Consider the following 18,646-nt stretch of genomic DNA (forward strand, 5'->3'; position numbering starts at 1 on the left):
CATTACAGAATATGGCATAAGATTGTATGTGTAACCTGTGACTCAAAATTAATAGTTGGTGAAAACATCACAGGAAAATATCACTTTGAGTGAAGATAACTGGCCTGTGCCTCAGATATTAGAAAAAATGTGTTTCAATAAATCACTCAAAACCTGTATTTGCTTTCTGCAATTTACGCAACAACTCTGCAAGTAAATAGGGCAACTCCAATATCATCTAAACTTAGGGGCAGCACGTCACAACAAATCAAGAAAAGAGAACATACAACAGAAATAGGAGAGGGAAAGAAAAATCAGTCACACCGGGGGCTCTATTTAAAAAACAACAGTAAATATGACATTACCTCAAACATTCCCTCAAGGGAATCTTTCAGGTCCATATGTTTCAGTGGCAGTAATTGATTCCCACGAGGGAATGTTTGGGGGAGTGTCAGATGTATAAACAGAGCCCTTGTGATATATTAAAAATAAGAGTCAACTTGCTTTCTGCCTTCAAATCTTTATAAAATACAGTTTCCAGGTCCTGTTCAGGTTAGTCTAAAGGACCAGGAAAAGATTGGTAATGCAGGGTTATTAAAAGGTGGTGAAGAGCCCACAGCAGTGTTGGACTAGACCAGATCAATTCAAACAGAGAAAGCTGCAGATAATGGGTAATGTGGATAACAAGTGGAAAAATCCAGAGTTTTGATACATTCTCCTTAGGATTAGCTTGGTTTTTGTTACATTGGCTCTTAACATATATACTCCTAATTGTTGCAATGCTACGTTTTTTGGTGACTTGGCTCAACTGTTTTTACAGGACCACTATCCTGACCTACTGGTGGCCGGGGATTCCAATGCAGTCATGAACAATAAACAGATGCTTCCCCCCTAATACTTTCGCTATCAAGTGGCATACCTCTCTGCTCCCTCTTCTTGACCCTTGAAGAACTTCAGCTAAAAAGCATTTTCTTGACATTCTTTCTTACTTCTGATCAGCTGCTGTCCTCTGTGGAAAAATGTGATCCACACAGGTGGGACTGTACATAAGACTAAGATGATTACAGCCCTATTACAAAACCATTTCACTAACATATACTCAGTGATTACCCTGTTTCCCCTATAATAAGGCACTGTCTTATATTTTTTGAAATGCCAAAATATGCCCTAGGTCTTATTTTCAGGGGGATGTCGCTTTATTTTAATTGTTTGAGCAAAAATCGGGGGATGGCTTATTTGATGGGGATGCCTTATCATCGGGGAAACAGGGTAGTCCTGGCTCTGTTGCTCTCACTTCCTTTCTGCAAGAAGTCCATCTACCCACATTATCAAAAGAAAAACAATCTCGTAATGCTACCATTGCATGCAACAGTTTCTCCTATCCCCACAGAGCATCAGTTAAGATTTTTTTTTAAATTGGCATATTGGTATCCGCACTGCCATTAAAGCCCCCCACCCTTCCATCAAATACAAATCACATCTTGCAAAGCAACTAAACCTGACACTGAAAAGGCAGCTGATAAGATTCAATGGTCATAACGTGAGAAGATAAATCATTTTCTAGATGCTTCATTTGGTAATCAAAAGGATCTAGGGCAGGCCTGCATATTCTAAGACAAAATTACATTCGATGGTGAGCTAAACCTTCCTGGCATAGTACAGAAAAATTACGCTTTAAAAAATAATATATTTATATCTTCACAGTAACCACACTCCTGTTAATATTAATTATATAGCCTAATTATATGGACTAAAAGTCCAAATCTTCTTGAATGTTAAAAATAATGAACGCATTAAAAAGGATTGGGAAAACACATTTATTAGATGTTCAGGGGAACTCATGGGTATTCCTATCAACTATTATGAGCAGGACATCTCTGCTCTTGAGTTACAATCTTTACAAACACACAATGTAGTCATTTACTCACCTGCCTACACTGATAAATTTGATGAAATCAAAACACATTTGGGAAGGTACAACCACTATCCACACTATAAAGGACAAAAAACTCCAGTATGACAAATGGGCATTCATCAATAGAAAGGCAATTGGGATCCATGTTTTTCGCACAAAACCACCACTACCACATCCTTGACAACCCAACAATCCTCTATATCCCAACCTATTGACACTCACCTGTCTCTTACCAACTATGTTCTTTGGATATGCGCCACAAGGTTAAACCTGGAAAATCTTACACAAACACCTAACACATTAACAGGACCACCCCTAACCTTTCCTGGATACTAAAAAACAGGATCATCCACTACAGGTCCCTTAAGCACAAGACCCACTACACTTATTATGACACCTAGCAGAAAAAATTACTACAAATTAACTTAACCAGTCACTCCCCCTTACACTCCCTAACCTAACTATTCCCACCTTGACATCCACATCACCTATTACCAATGTGGTCTTTTCCAATTTATCCCTTAACTCAAGTGCCACCACATCAGACTCTGTAATATTGTCTTCAGTTCAAACCTCTTTATTCAATCTAGGCGCTATACTAAAAAACACAAAAAACTTTTCCTAAGACTTCCTCAAAGACTTATATTAGCTAATGATAAAAAGCAAGTTGGATATTAATATCCCCTTACCTACTCAATAATTACCAACTCACCCTGACCCCAATCTTAACCCCCCCAAACCCCTAATGTGCAAACTCAAATCTATTTTTTACCCTTCTATTTCCTCGAATCCACACATCCAAATATTTGCCTTTTGGGCTCTGCAATGCCCCCGCTACCTTCCAGCACTTCGTAAATGACATCTTCCGTGATTTTCTAGACATATTTCTGGTAGTCTACCTCGATGACATTCTGATCTTCTCTTCATCCTTGGAGGAGCATAGAAACCATGCCAAAAAGGTCCTAGGTTGCCTCTGCGTTCATGGACTAAATGCCAAGCCAGAGAAATATGAATTTGAGAAAGACGTCATCCAGTTTCTGGGTCTTATTTCTAACCCGGGGATCGCCATGGATCCTAAGAAGGTATCAGTAGTAGTGGAGTGGCCAGCACCGACCAAACGAAAAAGTGTACAGCGATTTTTGGGGTTTGCTAACTTCTATCGGAAATTTTTCAAGGGGTTCTCTGCTATTGTGTCCCCTCCAACAAACCTCACGAGCCCACGCGTTACCTTCTCACAGACGCCTGAGGCTCAGTCTGCCTTTGACCGACACATCCACTCCCATTCTGAGACATCCGGACCCATCTCTACTCTTTGTCCTAGAAGTAGACGCATCAGAATAAGCGGTCAGGGCCATCTTGTCAAAACGCTTTGGACCCAAGGCTCTGGTTGCATCCTGTCTCTTTCTTCTCCCGGAAGATGAGCCCCGCTGAAAGGAACTATGAAATCAGTGACCAAGAATTGCTGGCCATTAAGTCCACCCTTGAGGAATGGCGTTACCTTTTGAAAGGCGCCCCACATCCTATTCTAATATTCACAGATCAGAAGAATCTGGAATACCTGAAAAAGGCCAAAAGGCTTAACCCTCGCCAAGCCTGTTGGGCTCTTTTCATTTCCCTCTTTGACTTTCATGTGACCTTCCGCCCTGGGGCAAAAAATATGTTTCCAGAGGACCATACCCATCTTTGCCTGATACTATTCTAGCCACTAAGAATTTCATGTTGATTTGTACGGACTTAATGGAACTGATAAAAGGAGCGATGCACACCTACCCAGTCGACCCAAACCTCAACCTTACCAGAAAAGGTGTTTTATTTTTTTGCATAAGGGGAAGATTTTTGTTCCTGAAACACTCTGGCTTGCTGCTTTAGAAGCTTGTCATGACAACCTGCTGGCAGGTCATTTTGGAGTGTCCTACACTCTGGATCTCATACAGCAGACCTTTTGGTGGCCAAAGCTTCCCCAGGATTGTAAGTCCTTTGTCTCCTCGTGTGTCACCTATGCCCATTCCAAGAGTATGAGAGTTAAACCATGGGGGTTACTTGAGACCCTTGCCCATCCCAAACAGGCCTTTGAGCATGCTATCTATGGACTTCATTGTGGAACTTCCCCCTTCAGGACTGTACAACTCTGTTTTCTTAGTGGTTGATAACCTCACTAAAATGGCTCTTTTTATCCCAATGAAGGGGACAACCTCTGCAGCAGCGACAGCTGAGACATTTCTAAGGGATGTAGTGCGTCTCCATGAAATTCCAGACAAGACTGTATCTGATAGAGGGGTGCAATTCACCTCCAAATTCTGGCAAGAAATCTGCAAGAAGCTTTGTATAAAAAGTCCTCTGGCTATCAGCCCCAAAGTAATGGTCAAACAGAGAGAACCAATCAAATCCTAGAGCAATATCTCCGCTGTTTCTCAGCTGCTGTCAACTGGGTCTCCCTGCTGCCCATGGCGGAGTTTGGATACAACAATGAAGTTTATTCAGCCACCATTTTTTGCAAACTATGGATTTCATCCTGCCCCAATCCTAAATTGCCCTGTTAAATCTTCTGTTCCGGAGGTTCAAGATCATGTCACATTAATTTCGGACAATTTGAAGAGAATAAAATCCTGTCTGGCTCAAGCACAGGCAAGAACAAAGAAGGAAGCTGACAAGAAGAGGCGGTCTTGTCCTGAATTTAAGCCTGGGGACCTTGTCTGGCTATCCACTGCCAACCTGAGACATCGCTGCCCCTCTAGGAAGTTGGGCCCCATGTTTATCGGTCCGTTCTGTGTCTTGAAGGTCATCAACCAGGTGGCTGTTCGACTTACGTTGCCCTAATCCTTGAAGATCTATCCGATATTTCATGTGTCTTGCTTGAAATCAGAGTTCTTTGTCTGGCAGATCCTCTCAACCACCTCCTCCAGTATTGGTTGAAGGTAATGAAGAATTTGAAGTTGAGGCCATCATGGATTCTAGGAGGTCAGGGAGTAGTCTTCAGTACCTAGTTAAATGGAAAGGTTTCGGTCCAGAGGAAAATTCCTGGGAGTCTTCTAGTAATGTTCATGCCACCAGGTTGGTAAGGGCTTTTCATCGGGCACACCCGGATAAACCAGGCCCTGTGGTCACCCGTAGGTTGCCCTGAAGGGAGGGCACTGTCACAATGCCTGTTGATTACCAAAGCGGCCCCTGCTAAACCGTCCTGCTGCATCTCGTGCCTGTGTACCCTGCCGAGCTACCAAACACAACACTCACTCTGTCTCTGGCTGACAGAACATGCACCAACTACCTTGATATTCTGCTTGTGATTCCTTTGTGATTTCTAACCTGACCTGCACAGGGAACCTGACTGCCTGTCTGCTGCCTGCCCTGTGCCTGGAACTTGACTTTGCCTGTCTGGCCCCTGCCCTGACCTGTGCAAGGAACCAGACTGCATCCACCTGCCTCCTGCCTGCATCCAGACTGCATCCACCTGCCTCCTGTCTGTACACCGAGGCCGCTCCAGCCTTCCTCCTCAGGTGGGGTGACCCCAAGGGTCACGACCTAGTGACCCCGAGCAGCCCAGTAACCCCCAAGCTACTGGCCCATCACCCCTTGTGGGGTGCCCTGGTGAAGACCTGGTGTCACTTAGACTCCGTGCCTTAGGTGATCCCGTGCTACCTGCCTGAGGAGATCCTGACACTTACAAATGTGGCCACTATTCACAATGTGCCTGGATTAATGAGACCCAATGCATTCCACTTCCAAACAGACAATCACATACCCCAGCATCCGCTTATTAACTGTGAAACAATCAGTGTCATTATGTGCATTTGCGGGGCCTTTTATGTTGGTAAGAGCAAGAAAAAGCATTTATAACCTTTTATAACGCATTTATAAACATATTTATTCAGTTATGAGCAACAGAATTCTTACACCCTTTGGATACCATGTAGGTACAAACCACAACTATGAAGTTATTAAATTTTCAGGACTGTCCCATCCAATTTTCAGTCCCATCCAATCCACCTGGTGGGCATTGATGTACAAATACTCCAAAGCGAGACTAAATGAATAGTTCTGTTAAAGACCCTTCTTTTCCTAGCCCTAATGTCTTTTTAAGCTTTAAGTCATTTCTTCATTATTCTCTTTATTTAGAAAACCTCCTTCCTTTCTGATCTACCAACAATTAACAGAATACTCTTTACTAACCTATACAAACTTTCTAAAACAACTAATAATAACTCCTATAATTTCACAGAACTTTTTAAATTTTATTTGATAAGGGTACGTTCCAATCACTAACCGCCTCCTTATCGCACATATATGTAGGGTTATATGTATGATCTTTGTACTATATCTTTGTACTATACGTTTATCAGATTCTCTCTAACAGACAACAGACAGTGGAAAGTGCCAATCCTAACTCTGAACTTCCACTGAGCTGACAGCCTTTCAGCAGCATCCGGGATACTAGCGTTTAATGACAATATCCTGTGCTGAGCTGATTGACAGGAGAACCTAGTCTGACTCAGATACACTGCTCTTCTAATAAAGCACATGCGGAGTGAGTGCCTAGCTATGAGGACACTGACACCAGCCTATTTGAGGCGGTCTCTCGGCATGCCATTTCCTGCTATGAACCTACTAGCCACTAGGGACCTAATCTTTGCTAGTTTATACCGGTAGTAAATGTAATATTCTATTTTTCTCCACAGAATTCCCACATTCAATATGACCCCAAGTTTTATTTTAATTTGAATTCCTCAATAAATCCATTTATTTTCTGACCTTTATTTCTAGATCCTTCACAACCTATAAAACCCTGAGTTCTCCACACTAACAGTCTATGTGATATATATGACTATTTCTATTATTTAGAAATTCCTCCCTATTTTTCCAAGCTGACTGCTAACCAAACTATTTGGTAGGTTGGTCTACCTACCTGACAGGTAAATCAATGTAGGTTGGTCTACCTACCTGACAGGTAGAACAATATAAGCCTAATAAATTCCTTTTAATAGAGAGATCTTTTTAAAGCTTTATTCAAAAGTATCTGACCCTTTTAGACTTTATCCCATCTTCTACTATTCATCCTTATCATAAAGGTACGTTCTTCTCTCTTCCATATATTTTAAAGGTACGACTTTACCAATTTTATATGTTGTATGGACTTAATAATTTCCTAATCCTTACAATCAAACTTCTAGTATTTGCACACATTTATTTTATATATATTATAGTCTCAGATATATATTCCTCACATATTTAATCCTCTTGGTAACTAACCAGTTTAATTTACCATTTCCTCATATGTAATGACTTTATGATAAACATAATAATGTATTTGTTTAGATATGAATTCAACTTCTGACTTTGTATTAAATGTTGTCTCTAATTTAATATCCCCACATGTCATATATATTTTTATTTACCCTTAATGTATACACACCTATTTGTTACATACCACAATACAATACAATCATTTATGTTATAGAATTTTCTTGGTTCTCTAATATGTTGTTAAAAATATCATAGACTTTGAAATGTGCATAGTTTTTTTTAGGTACTCTTTAGGAGAACTAAAGACAGGTCTTACATATGTCATATATATTTTTGTATACCCTAATGTATACACAAATATTTGTTACATACCACAATACAATACAATCATTTATGTTATAGCATTTTCATGGTTCTCTAATATGTCTATTAAGTTGTTAAAAATATCATACACGTTAGGAGAAATTTGCATTGTTTCTTTAGACACTCTTTAGAAGAACTAAAGACAGGTTCATTTTAAAGTTTTAAGTATCAATATGTTGATACCCAGCAATTAGGTGGCATACCTCTGTATTTTTCTATCTTCTTTTCTATCCCTCTATTTTTGTCCTTATGAATATGCTTGGGGTTTGGCAGAAGCTTTTATATCTTCATGGTAACAACGCTCCTGTTCATATAATTTATTGTAAAATTAAGCTGCACTAAACTGGTCAGGCCTCAACCCTTATCATGTCTTCTTTTTCCTATTATGGGGGAACTGGTATTTACTCCTGCTTGCACTTCTAAACGTTTTCAAATTTGGAATGCAGAGGTTTTCTTATCTGTTGGAACTCCTACTGATGTTGGTAGTAGGCATTTAATGATTTTCGATACATACTACCCACCCCAACTCCGAAATGTATTTTTAACAAAATTACAATTTTCTGTTCCAAATAGAGTGGATTAAGTGCAATACTAAAAAAAATATATATATATATATCCAGGGTTCTCCCCAGGCCCTTTTAGCTGGGTGCTCCACCCCGGCACTTTTCAGCACCCACCCGGCTGTTTTTTGGTGGTTAACAAAGAGTTTGGTCACAATACAGGGGCTACCACCCACCTACAATTTCTTCCCACCCAGCCCACAAAATTTCTGGCTTGAGCACTGATATCTATCACAAACTGGAACTGTTCTTTCAATCGAGGGAAAGTTTAATATCTACGCTTTATCCCACCACAAGACAACAACTTCATAAATGCTTAGAATATACCACTGACCTGTCTAAACAGACCTTCCAGTCTGTAAAACCGGGTAAAAAAAACTAATTTTGACTGAACCAAAAAATGCTTAGCTCTGTGGGTAGCTGTTGACTGGGCACATCTGAACTTTGGTAAAATGGGTTGTTCCAGACATTGTTCAGAAGAACAGTGTACTTGAAGTAACAAGTTGATTGGAACGGGGAAAACATATAAAGAGTTGCAAAAAATGATAAACTGCAACTAAATGGCAACCAAAACATGAAAGATGTGTAGGAAAATGCAAAACTACCATTCAAATGGATGGAAATATAGCCAAACAGGAAAGATCCAACCAAAGATCAGATCCAGGAAGATCCAAGAAGGTCTAAAATTACCTGTGAGTACTGCTACAATTAGAAAACACCTATGTGAAGCCAAGTTATCGGTAATAAGCCCTCCTCAAAGTTTAAAAAAAAGACATGTGCTGAAGCCGTTATAGTTTGTCAAATAATAAATTGACTGGCCTAAAGAGAAATGGTGCAATTTTTTGTGGTCTGATCACAGAAAGTTTGTTCTTCTTTGGTTTAGGGCTGTCAGATGACCCCCCAAGCCACACAGAACACTGTGAAGATAGTGAAGCATGGTGGCAAAAGCATAATGATATATGGGGATGTTTCTTACACTATGATCATGGATCATCAGCTTGAATACATAAAAAAATTTGTAGGGGTCATGTTGCCATATGCCAATAATGAAATGTCCTCGAAATGCATGACCCAACACACAAACAAACATACCAGTAAAGGATCAACATCTTGGTTCCAGACCAACAAGATTGATGTAATGGAGTAGCCAGCCCTATCTGTGAAACTTAATATAATAGAAAACCAGTGGGGTGACATCAAAAATTCTGTTTCTGAGGAAAAACCAGGAAATGCAGAAGAATTGTGGAATGCAGATGCAAGTTGTTCCACTCCATACAACACAGTATGCAGCAGTTATCAAAAAGAGTGGGGTATACAACTAAATATTAGTTTAGTTATTAAAAGGAAAGCAAAATCTTGAAACGTTTTTCAGTTTATACAGTGAATGTTTGAGTTTATTCAGAATGCAGTCACTACAATTTTTTTTCACAGCCTTATTTCTCTCATTCTTCACTTTCAGAAGGAATAACACCAAATGACCAGCCTAGTAAATCAAGTTTCAATTTATTAAGTAAAGGGGGAGGTCAATCTAAACAGTATCTGTGAAAGGTCCAAAAGAATAAAAATGTTTGTATAAAATTGCTTGGCCATTAAAAAGAAAAATAGTAGTGAAAATATAAGTGCTGTAAAAGGATGAGATAGCAACTAAAAGCCTCGAATTAAGAGAACTTTATTTTGAAATATGACAAATAGCCATATCTCTGGAACTCTTAAAGCTGTACTGGAAGTGATAAGGAAGAGTTTGTGATACAAAAAATGTGATAATTTGCAGTTCCCTCAACCTTGTCCTAAACTTAACCCACTGAAACCTCACAAATATCTAGATCCTGTCAAACAGTACATAAAAAATGCTCTAGAATGAGAATAAAATCAGTTGGCATTAAAGACAGTCCTGTCACATCATATTAGCTACAGAAAATAAAAGGATACAATACTGATTTTCCCTTATGCCTGACAATGAGATAAAATGGAAAACCTCAAAGGTAATACATACCGGATTCATGTAATCCATCCAGCAGATATCCTAAGCAGATAAGTCCAAAATATTGAGATATGGATATGCCCGGTAAGGTAACTGATTTGAGTTCCATAATAGTATACTGGGCCCCTATTCCAGATGATCATTAAAAAATGCACCCTATCCATTGCATCACTAGGTCCCACAGGATCCTTGGGTCTTGGGCCTTAGGCACTGTAGACTTATGCAATTCAAAGGGAGACCGAAAAGGGTTCAGCAGGAATGTATTAAATACCACTGCAAGCGTGGATTGAAGATTTGTCGAACCTGTCACCTCCGACACCTCATACCATGTGTGGTATAGAAACAGACAGGAGATGTTCTTCATATTGAGTCCTGGACCACTCCAACTGAGACACTAGCTTCCAGGAATTGCTTTTCTGCTGCAAGGTTCTGGATCTTAAAGGATAAGCTATACACATTCTATCTGTTCTCCACCACATCTTTTTGAAGCATAGCCTCTATATTGTTTGTCTTCCTGTGTAGGTAAAGCCTACAAGACTGTTAATATTTGAGGGTCCACAGAAAAAGAAAAGGGCAACCCACAAGTTGTGGTTGTCTACTATATTTGCCATATCCTGGTACATGTACAGTCATCAACGTGGCCTGGGGAATGATGTGTTCAGCTTATGTCAGGAATGCCTGTGCTTCAGAGGGTGAGCAAAAATGCCAGATTAAGACCTCTTCAGTGTAACAGGATGAGACAATGTTTAACAGAGAAATCTTTGTGGGACAGTGGATAGTGTTGCTTATTGGGGAGTTACCCTGGATATGAATCTCTTATATATGGCACTTCCTGGTTGGTAAAGGCAGGAAGAAATGTATGGAAGTAATGTAATGTATTAATGTGTGTATGGAGTATGGAGAGTGAAATTTTAGCTTTATATATGGAAACATGTGACCCAGTTTACAGGTATCATTTTTAAATCAGGTAAGATCTAAGAGTAGCTTGAAGATGCATCTCAAAAATTTTTAGGAGACTGGACATGCAAGAAGGCATTGTAAAATTTTATTTTCCTGTCATTATTTCTTACTAGACCGGTAAGATTACAGCTAGTTCCACTAGGACCCTGCACTACCGTGTTTCCCCGATGATAAGGCAGGGCCATCAAATAAGACAGCCCCCCTTTTTAGAGAAAAATGTAAAATAAGGCCCCCCCCCGCAAATAAGCCACCCACCGATACCTGCGCTTACCCGAATCGGGTGGTACGGTGGGTGACTCCGTGTGGTTCCTCCGCTGTGTGCCGCGCCTCGTCATGAAGAGGAAGTGACAGGACTGCAGTGCGCGCATGTGACTCCGCCCAAGCAAACACAGGCAGCTTCCCTCATCCCTCCCTAACGGAGACTGCAGGAGTTTGTTCACGGCCAGAACATCCAAAAGTGAGACACAGACAGGTTTCTTTTGCTGTGAGCAATACCACTTACTGTATATAAGCTTTAGAATGGGACATTAAATGGTACAGTATATGATGAATTACAATGGGACATTTAATGGTACGGTATATTATTGATTACAGTAGAAGGGGACAATGAATGGATCAGATTAATCAGAAGTGGACAATGATTGGCACAGATTGATCAGAAGTGGACATGAATGGCACATGATTGATCAGAAGTGGACATGAATGGCACATGATTGATCAGAAGGGGACAATGATTGGCACAGATTGATCAGAAGTGGACATGAATGGCACATGAACAATAACTGTGTACTGTAGTCTTCTTCATGGGTAAATAAGGCATCCCCCTGAAAATAAGCCCTAGAGCATATTTTGGCCTTCCAAAAAAAATAAGACAGTGTCTTATCATCGGGGAAACAGGGTATGTATGTGCAAATTTAATGTCTTTTGTAGGAGATTTTCAAACAAAAGGACAAATATGGCATAGCATGGCCTACCTGTAAGTGGCACAATATTGTGGCAAATACAGTTCTGGCCCTTTCCTGGGGGATAAGGTAGTGAACTTTTTGATAAATGTCTAGGGTGGTTTTGACAGAGCCTTCAGAGACAAGTCTAGGGAAGCAACAGAAGATGCTACTTAAACATCCACAAATGCCTCTTTGCCTTTCTTGAACCTTGTTAAGTCATGTAGAACCCGGAGGATCCTAAGTCTGTAGGAAAAGCAAACGTTGGTGAGGCAGCTGCACTGGGACCATGAGCTGAAGTCACAATGAGAATGTGGGATTTATCCTTTTTTTTTTTTTAGTTCTGCCCCCTTTCTTTCTGGTGTTTGAGCTAAAACTGTAAAAGATTGGTTTGCTGAGGCAAGTAGGGATGGATCATCACAAATCTTATGTATGTTTCAAATGGGTTTAAATTACTTTCTGTTTTGAATAAGCAGTATTGCTAATGCAGCTTTTTTTTTTTTTTTTTTTTTAAAGATGAGAGTGTAAGCATCTTCCTAGAAGTCCTTTTTTAGATAACAAACTATCTTTTCGCATCTTCAGTGCTGAAAAAGCTATACCCTAATCAATCTCTGTCTAAAAGTTTAAAATAATCTAAAAATCACTTGGAAGCTTGTACATGCTCACTGAAATAGACATTTTTAAGAATAATGTTTACAGGATAAGATTAAATCAAGTTGAGTGTAAAAGGCCTAAGTTTGTGCTGGGTTTATGTTGCCAGCTGCCATCAGCTGAACTAAAAGCAATCAAGGGAACCATACCACCCTGAAGCTTAAATCCTACTTCTGTTAATGAGTTCAGTTTGTATCAAGCAGCACAGGGAGCAACAAACTCCCTAAAAGGTAACAGGACGAACAAAACTAGTAGTCATTCTGCTGTTTTTCTCAATAGATGTTGGTAAATTTTTCATTAATTATTTTACTTTAGTGTTCATTAAAATATACAGTCAAATTAAGATATGTGGGGCATCATTGAGTAGTACCCAAAAACAGAGAAGGGCACCAATCAGACAAAATATATTTAAAAAAAAAAACACACAAAAAAGGTTGGTAATCCTGATCACATTCTGCTGTGGTAAGTAATGCAGCTAAAGTGTTTGTGTTTAATCAGGTGTGTGTTAAAGAGCACATAGGGACAAAGAATTAGTGGCATATCTCAAATCATAACTTTTATATTTCACACTAAAGTAGCAATTAGCCCAACACTTCATATTTAATAGTCTCACCACTTTTAGTTCTCTTATGTTCTAGTGCCAGTGAATACAGTCATTTGCACCTCTTTAGTCTATCTCACTACTTTCTGTCCCATGATGATACATTGCTAATTGAGCAATGCTATGTAGTTTTTCTTACTACTCCAGCATTACCAATTCCCCCTTTTACCAATTTTACCATCTCCTCTCCAATTCCACAGCAGCTTTATGATTCACACCACCTATTCATTTCACCCTACTCCTACATTATCATTCTGACCACCTCTTTTTTGCACATATACTTACATCCTCCTTTCTCCCAATCTCCTATCCTTCCTATGCCTAACCTGAAGGATTTTTTACCAAAAGTAAAAATAACAGGAGTAAATAAAATTAGATGGATGCCAACCTGTAATTGAATAACCTTTAACAAAACAACAGCTACTCAACAAAGTCTCTCACCAGCTCTTTCTGCAAAGTTTTCTTCAGCTCCACCATCCTCTGCTGAAGTTGTTTTATAGTCTATTAAGAACAAAAAAGCAGTAAAACTTTAGAAAAAGATTGTTCATTCAGTTTCATCATTTCAAAGCAAGCCCAGTGCCATTCTCACCTTATTCTTTTCCACAATCTGCTGCTCCAGTTCCTGGTTTTCCCTCTGTAATTGGAGAATGTCAGCCACTTTCACCTCACCATTGGATTTCCAGCTGATGGCACCATTCAGAGGTTGATGCAGTGCAGAAACTGCTTCTTGTGCTGAGGAGACCTGGGCATGCACATAATACAAAAAAGTACATACTAAAGAAAAGTGCAGAAACAACCCACCTTCGTTTTTTTATAAACTTTATTTTTTGTAGCAGAGAGATATTGACAAAACAGTAAACAAGCATGTTATCATTCAGTAAAAAAAAAGGAAATAGAATAACAATACACAGTTTGGCATAAATTAGTGAGTCTATCTTAAATAACAAAGAAAAATAAAACATTATAGTACACATACTTGAAAACAAAACCTTCTTGCACTTTGCTTATGAAATCAATCAATCAAACAATATGGGATCTGGGGGTGGGGATAGAAAAAAGAGGGGGTGGGGTATTTTGATCCTGTAAGCGATTCTCCCCTTGGGAGTGACCTATTCTTGATCCGAGAAACTAGCATATAGGAAATGTCTCAATTGTTGTCAGGATTCCTGAGGAGTCTGTCCCTAAAGAAATTTGAGAGTGTGCTAGGTGGAGTAGCAATGGTGGTGCAATATTTGTTGTATTTCTGCAGAACCAAGAGAGTATTCCACAAAGTCATATCATTTATTAAAAAACTTCATTACAATACTATCATCATTTTTGTCAGCTCGTAATAGATGCCTGAAAAAATAAACAATCAATGACGTCGCTACTGCCCCCAGTCTGGGTGGTTGTGGATGAATCCATTGTTACATGATTGTTCTCCTGGCTGCCAGGAGGCATAGAACAATCCAATTTTGTTTGCCCTTCTTGGAAGGTTTAGTAATGGATTTTCCCTGGCACCTAAACAGACATAATACCTGCTCTAGAAGTAATAACTCCTTTGTAATTTGGTCTATGTAGGCGAGAATTTCTCTCCAAAACTTTTGTACTGTTACACAGTCTCACAGACAGCGTTTACCTGTGGCCTTGCATTCTCCGCATTTCTGCCTCCAACTGGACCCGGGGAACTCATCTGATTCCTTGGTCAAAAAAATTTATATTGCCTGTGTAAAATTTAAAATGTGTTTCCCTTCAAATTTCATTGAGTGTGGTCTTTCTGACCATGGTGTATCCTTTGTTCTGGTTCTGGATAGCTCCGGGAGGCCAAAATCCCTTTGCAATAATTGAACATTGATCTCTGCAAGCAGTTGGAGGTATATTGCTTGTATACGGGGGTAAACAGAAACAATAGAGGGGTGGCTGCCAGTAGGTTGTCAAATCTGTTATGTCCCACAACTTGGGCTGGGTCTGATGCCCGTGATTTACAGCAGCGGTCCCCAACCACCGGGCCGCGGCCCACTACCGGTCCGCGGCGGTGTTTTCAGTGGGCCGCGAGTACATGATCCATTATTGAAAACGAAGCGGCACCCAACCACCATCCGCGGACCGGAAGTGGTCCGCAGCGGTGTTTGTATGAGATGCCGGTAAATGTACACAGTAGTCTGTGTACAAGCAATGCGAGCACATGACATGCAGCTCGATTGGCTGTCAGATGTCATGTGATCGCTTTGAAGCAGCAGAGGTGCAGATGTGCCACTTTCTGTGGTATCGCGTATTTAAGTTGTAAAGTCCACAGGGTGATAGGTCTTGGGAGGCTAGTGTAGTAAAATTCACCTATTGTGGCTAAACCTTTTGCTGCCCACGTGCAGTACGCTTTTTGTATTTAATCCGCTGAGGGAACATCGGGTTTCCGGATGGAATATTTTTAATTTTTTTACTGGAAAAATGGTATCCAGCTTAACCAAGCCAAGTTCTTTTGGTAACATATGAGATAATGCATTGGGTTTAGAGTTCTCAAATCCTTGCTGGAAGGTTACATAAAAATCAAAATAGGAAGGGCCCAAATCACCTGCTGTGTCATAAGGCATCAGTAACAACTGGTTTGGAACAAGCAGCTTCTTCCAAAAAGGTAACACCATTCACCAATAAACAGGTCTTAATAGCCAACAGTTCCCAGTTGCCAATATATTTATTTTGGCAGGATTCAGTTTCCTAGAAAAGAAAGGGACCGGGTGAAATAAAAACCAAGAACCTGCTCACTTGGAGCGAATCTTGATGAATGTCAGGGAAGGGTCTGGATGCTTTAATATGTGAGAAGTATAGAATATTTTTTTTATCTTTTCAAATGCCTTGAGACCAGAAAAAAGCAACAGGTAACTGGCGAGCTTGATCATGGGAGAGACTACAGCTGAAAATGTTCTGATAAACTTTCTGTACTAGACTCCTTTTTTGTCCACAGGGGCTGGCTAAATCAAAGCAACTGAGCTCATGGATATTACTTATGTAGGGAACCCCAGAAATTGCATAGTATGATTCCTGAAATGTCATTTTTCAGGTTTTGTATACAGCCAATGTGTGTAAAAGAAGAGAGGGAAGGGAATACCTAAAAACATTCACATTGCAGGTGGAATCTCCCCAATATGCCCAGATTGACAACAACTGGGAGGAATTTTTTTCAAAGTACATGAATGACCAAGAGGAAAAAAACTCAGGCGTGAATATGATTCCTGAGTTACTGGTCTGGACTTAATGATGGAATCAGCCATGAGTCATAATGGAAAAGGTTGTGTCTTGGAGTGCAGCAATAGGTGTGGATGCTGGGTGAGAAAGGCAGCACGAATGACAGCAAGAATGCAAGTACAGGCTCCAATGTCTTTAATGACAAAAAATTTCATTGAGGCCCAACAAAAGTGACCCATGAGTGGAGGAAGACCCCAAGACAGAAAAAGCTGGAAGGGGTCTTTCCTTTGCCTTACCGAAAGGACAGACTGGGCCATTCTGTAGAAAAGTCTACAGTACAAAGGTAAGCCTGAAGGCACATCTGGTGCTTCTTATTTGGCAGCAAGGGTCTGGCGAGTCCTTGCCGCATTGGTTCTGGAGTGTTTTGAGGTGATGGACTTTCTGGGCTGAAAAGAAAAGTAAAGTAGGCACCGAACATGGAAAGCTCAGGATTGATTTCTTTCCCCAGTGAATAAGATTTGCATTGCCAATTTAGGCAGCTACCACAGGACCAGATGGTAAATTGGCCATAGGAACTGGTTGGCTGAACAGAAACTAAATCCAACTTTCAAGTTGGTAGTATCCCCCCTGGACCTTATGTAGAAAGGACTTCAGATCAGAAAACTGTTTGCATAGCTCCTCCAGAGGAGAGACATCCCCAGAAGCCTGCATACTATCTAAATGCATCTTTTAGGCCTTCATGCCCTGTCAGATGCCTGAAGCATAAGTCTAAGTGACTCTCAGTCTTCACCAGAGCACCCCACCTGGCTTTAGGGGCTGTAAACCCTGGTGGCTGCAGGATGCAACCAGGTCATGGCCCCCAGGCTGTCCCCATCAGAAGCAAACAGGGATAGCTCAGTGCAAAAACAGCCAAGAGGGCAAATCAAGGACACACTTAGATCAGGTGAAAGGCATGAGAAATAGTCAGAGACAAGCGGAGGTCAGGGCAGGTGGCAAACAGGAAACATAGCAAAGGGCAAATCAAGATCAGACTAGCTGAGGTACAAGCACAAAAAAATAAAAATAGTTAAAAAAAGCTGGGCAAAATGTTAAGTAATACATGATAAATATACAGTAGTGTCTGTCAGGACTGAAAGGACTATATTAGGCATTCTAAATTCTTTTTCCTGCTCATGCACGTTGGCGCTTACATAGCCTCCATTGTGAGTAAAGTCATACTTGCACATCTACCTGAGCATTGAAAACCGAAGTTGACTGGCACGCAAAAGGTGAGGTGGAAGCCTAAAAGGTATGGTTACACTACTAAACTGAAGTTTAATCTATTTACACTGAACCTGTAATTGCTCTGCTCTGAGCTAATTTTTCCACATTCTAAATCATGGCAGCAGACGAAGGACCATGCTGTGAAACCTATCTATGAACATATATATTTTTGTATACATCTACAGTTAAGGTCCATAAATATTTGGACAGAGACAACTTTTTTCTAATTTTGGTTCTGTACATTACCACAAAATTAATTTTAAATGAAACAACTCAGATGCAGTTGAACTTTCAGCTTTAATTCAGTGGGTTGAACAAAAAGATTGCATAAAAATGTGAGGAACTAAAGCCTTTTTTTTTACACAATCACTTTGTTTCAGGGGCTCAAAAGTAATTGGACAAATGGCTCAAAGGCTATTTCCTGGGCTGGTGTGGGCAATTCCTTCGTTATGTCATTATCAATTAAGCAGATAAAAGGCCTGGAGTTGATTTGAGGGGGGTGGCGGGGCTAGTGCTTGTATGTGGAAGATTTTGCTGTGAACAGACAACATGCGTTCAAAGGAGCTCCCCATGCATGTGAAACAAGCCATCTTTAGGCTGCAAAAACAAAAATAAAAATCTGAGAAATTGCTACAATATTAGGAGTGGCAAAATCTACAGCTTGGTACATAATGAGAAAGAAACAAAGCATTGGTGAACTCAGCAAAGCCAAAAGACCTGGACGTCCACGGAAGACAACAGTGGTGGATGATTGCAGAATCATTTCCATGGTGAAGAGAAACCCCTTCACAACAGACACAACAGTGAACAACACTCTCCGGGAAGTAGGTGTATAGATATCCAAGTCTACTATAAACAGAAGACTGCATGAAAGTAAATACTGAGGGTGCACTGCAAGGTGCAAGCTACTCATAAACCTCAAGAATAGGCTAGATTGGACTTGGCACACTATGCTGCAGACATGGCACCATCTGGGTTTTTGTTGGGCTTTGTACAGGCTAAAGCTTTTTAATATTGATCCGGCCAGTGGAAGAA

General features: G+C 40.2%; 1 protein-coding gene across 6 annotated transcripts in view; it reads right to left on the minus strand.

Moving 5' to 3' along the window:
• LOC140343672 (golgin subfamily A member 1-like) overlaps positions 1 to 18,646 on the minus strand; it is a 322,269-nt gene that overhangs the window by 139,233 nt on the left and 164,390 nt on the right. For all 6 annotated transcript variants that reach the window (XM_072430480.1, XM_072430483.1, XM_072430478.1 and 3 more), the window contains 2 exons: positions 13,779 to 13,931; positions 13,631 to 13,690 (listed from right to left, as the gene is read on the minus strand). In XM_072430480.1, the coding sequence (XP_072286581.1) occupies positions 13,631 to 13,690; positions 13,779 to 13,931 (213 nt within the window). The remainder of the gene's footprint in view (positions 1 to 13,630; positions 13,691 to 13,778; positions 13,932 to 18,646) is intronic.

The sequence above is a fragment of the Pyxicephalus adspersus genome, chromosome Z (genome assembly GCF_032062135.1).
Source record: "Pyxicephalus adspersus chromosome Z, UCB_Pads_2.0, whole genome shotgun sequence".
Classification (NCBI taxonomy): domain Eukaryota; kingdom Metazoa; phylum Chordata; class Amphibia; order Anura; family Pyxicephalidae; genus Pyxicephalus; species Pyxicephalus adspersus.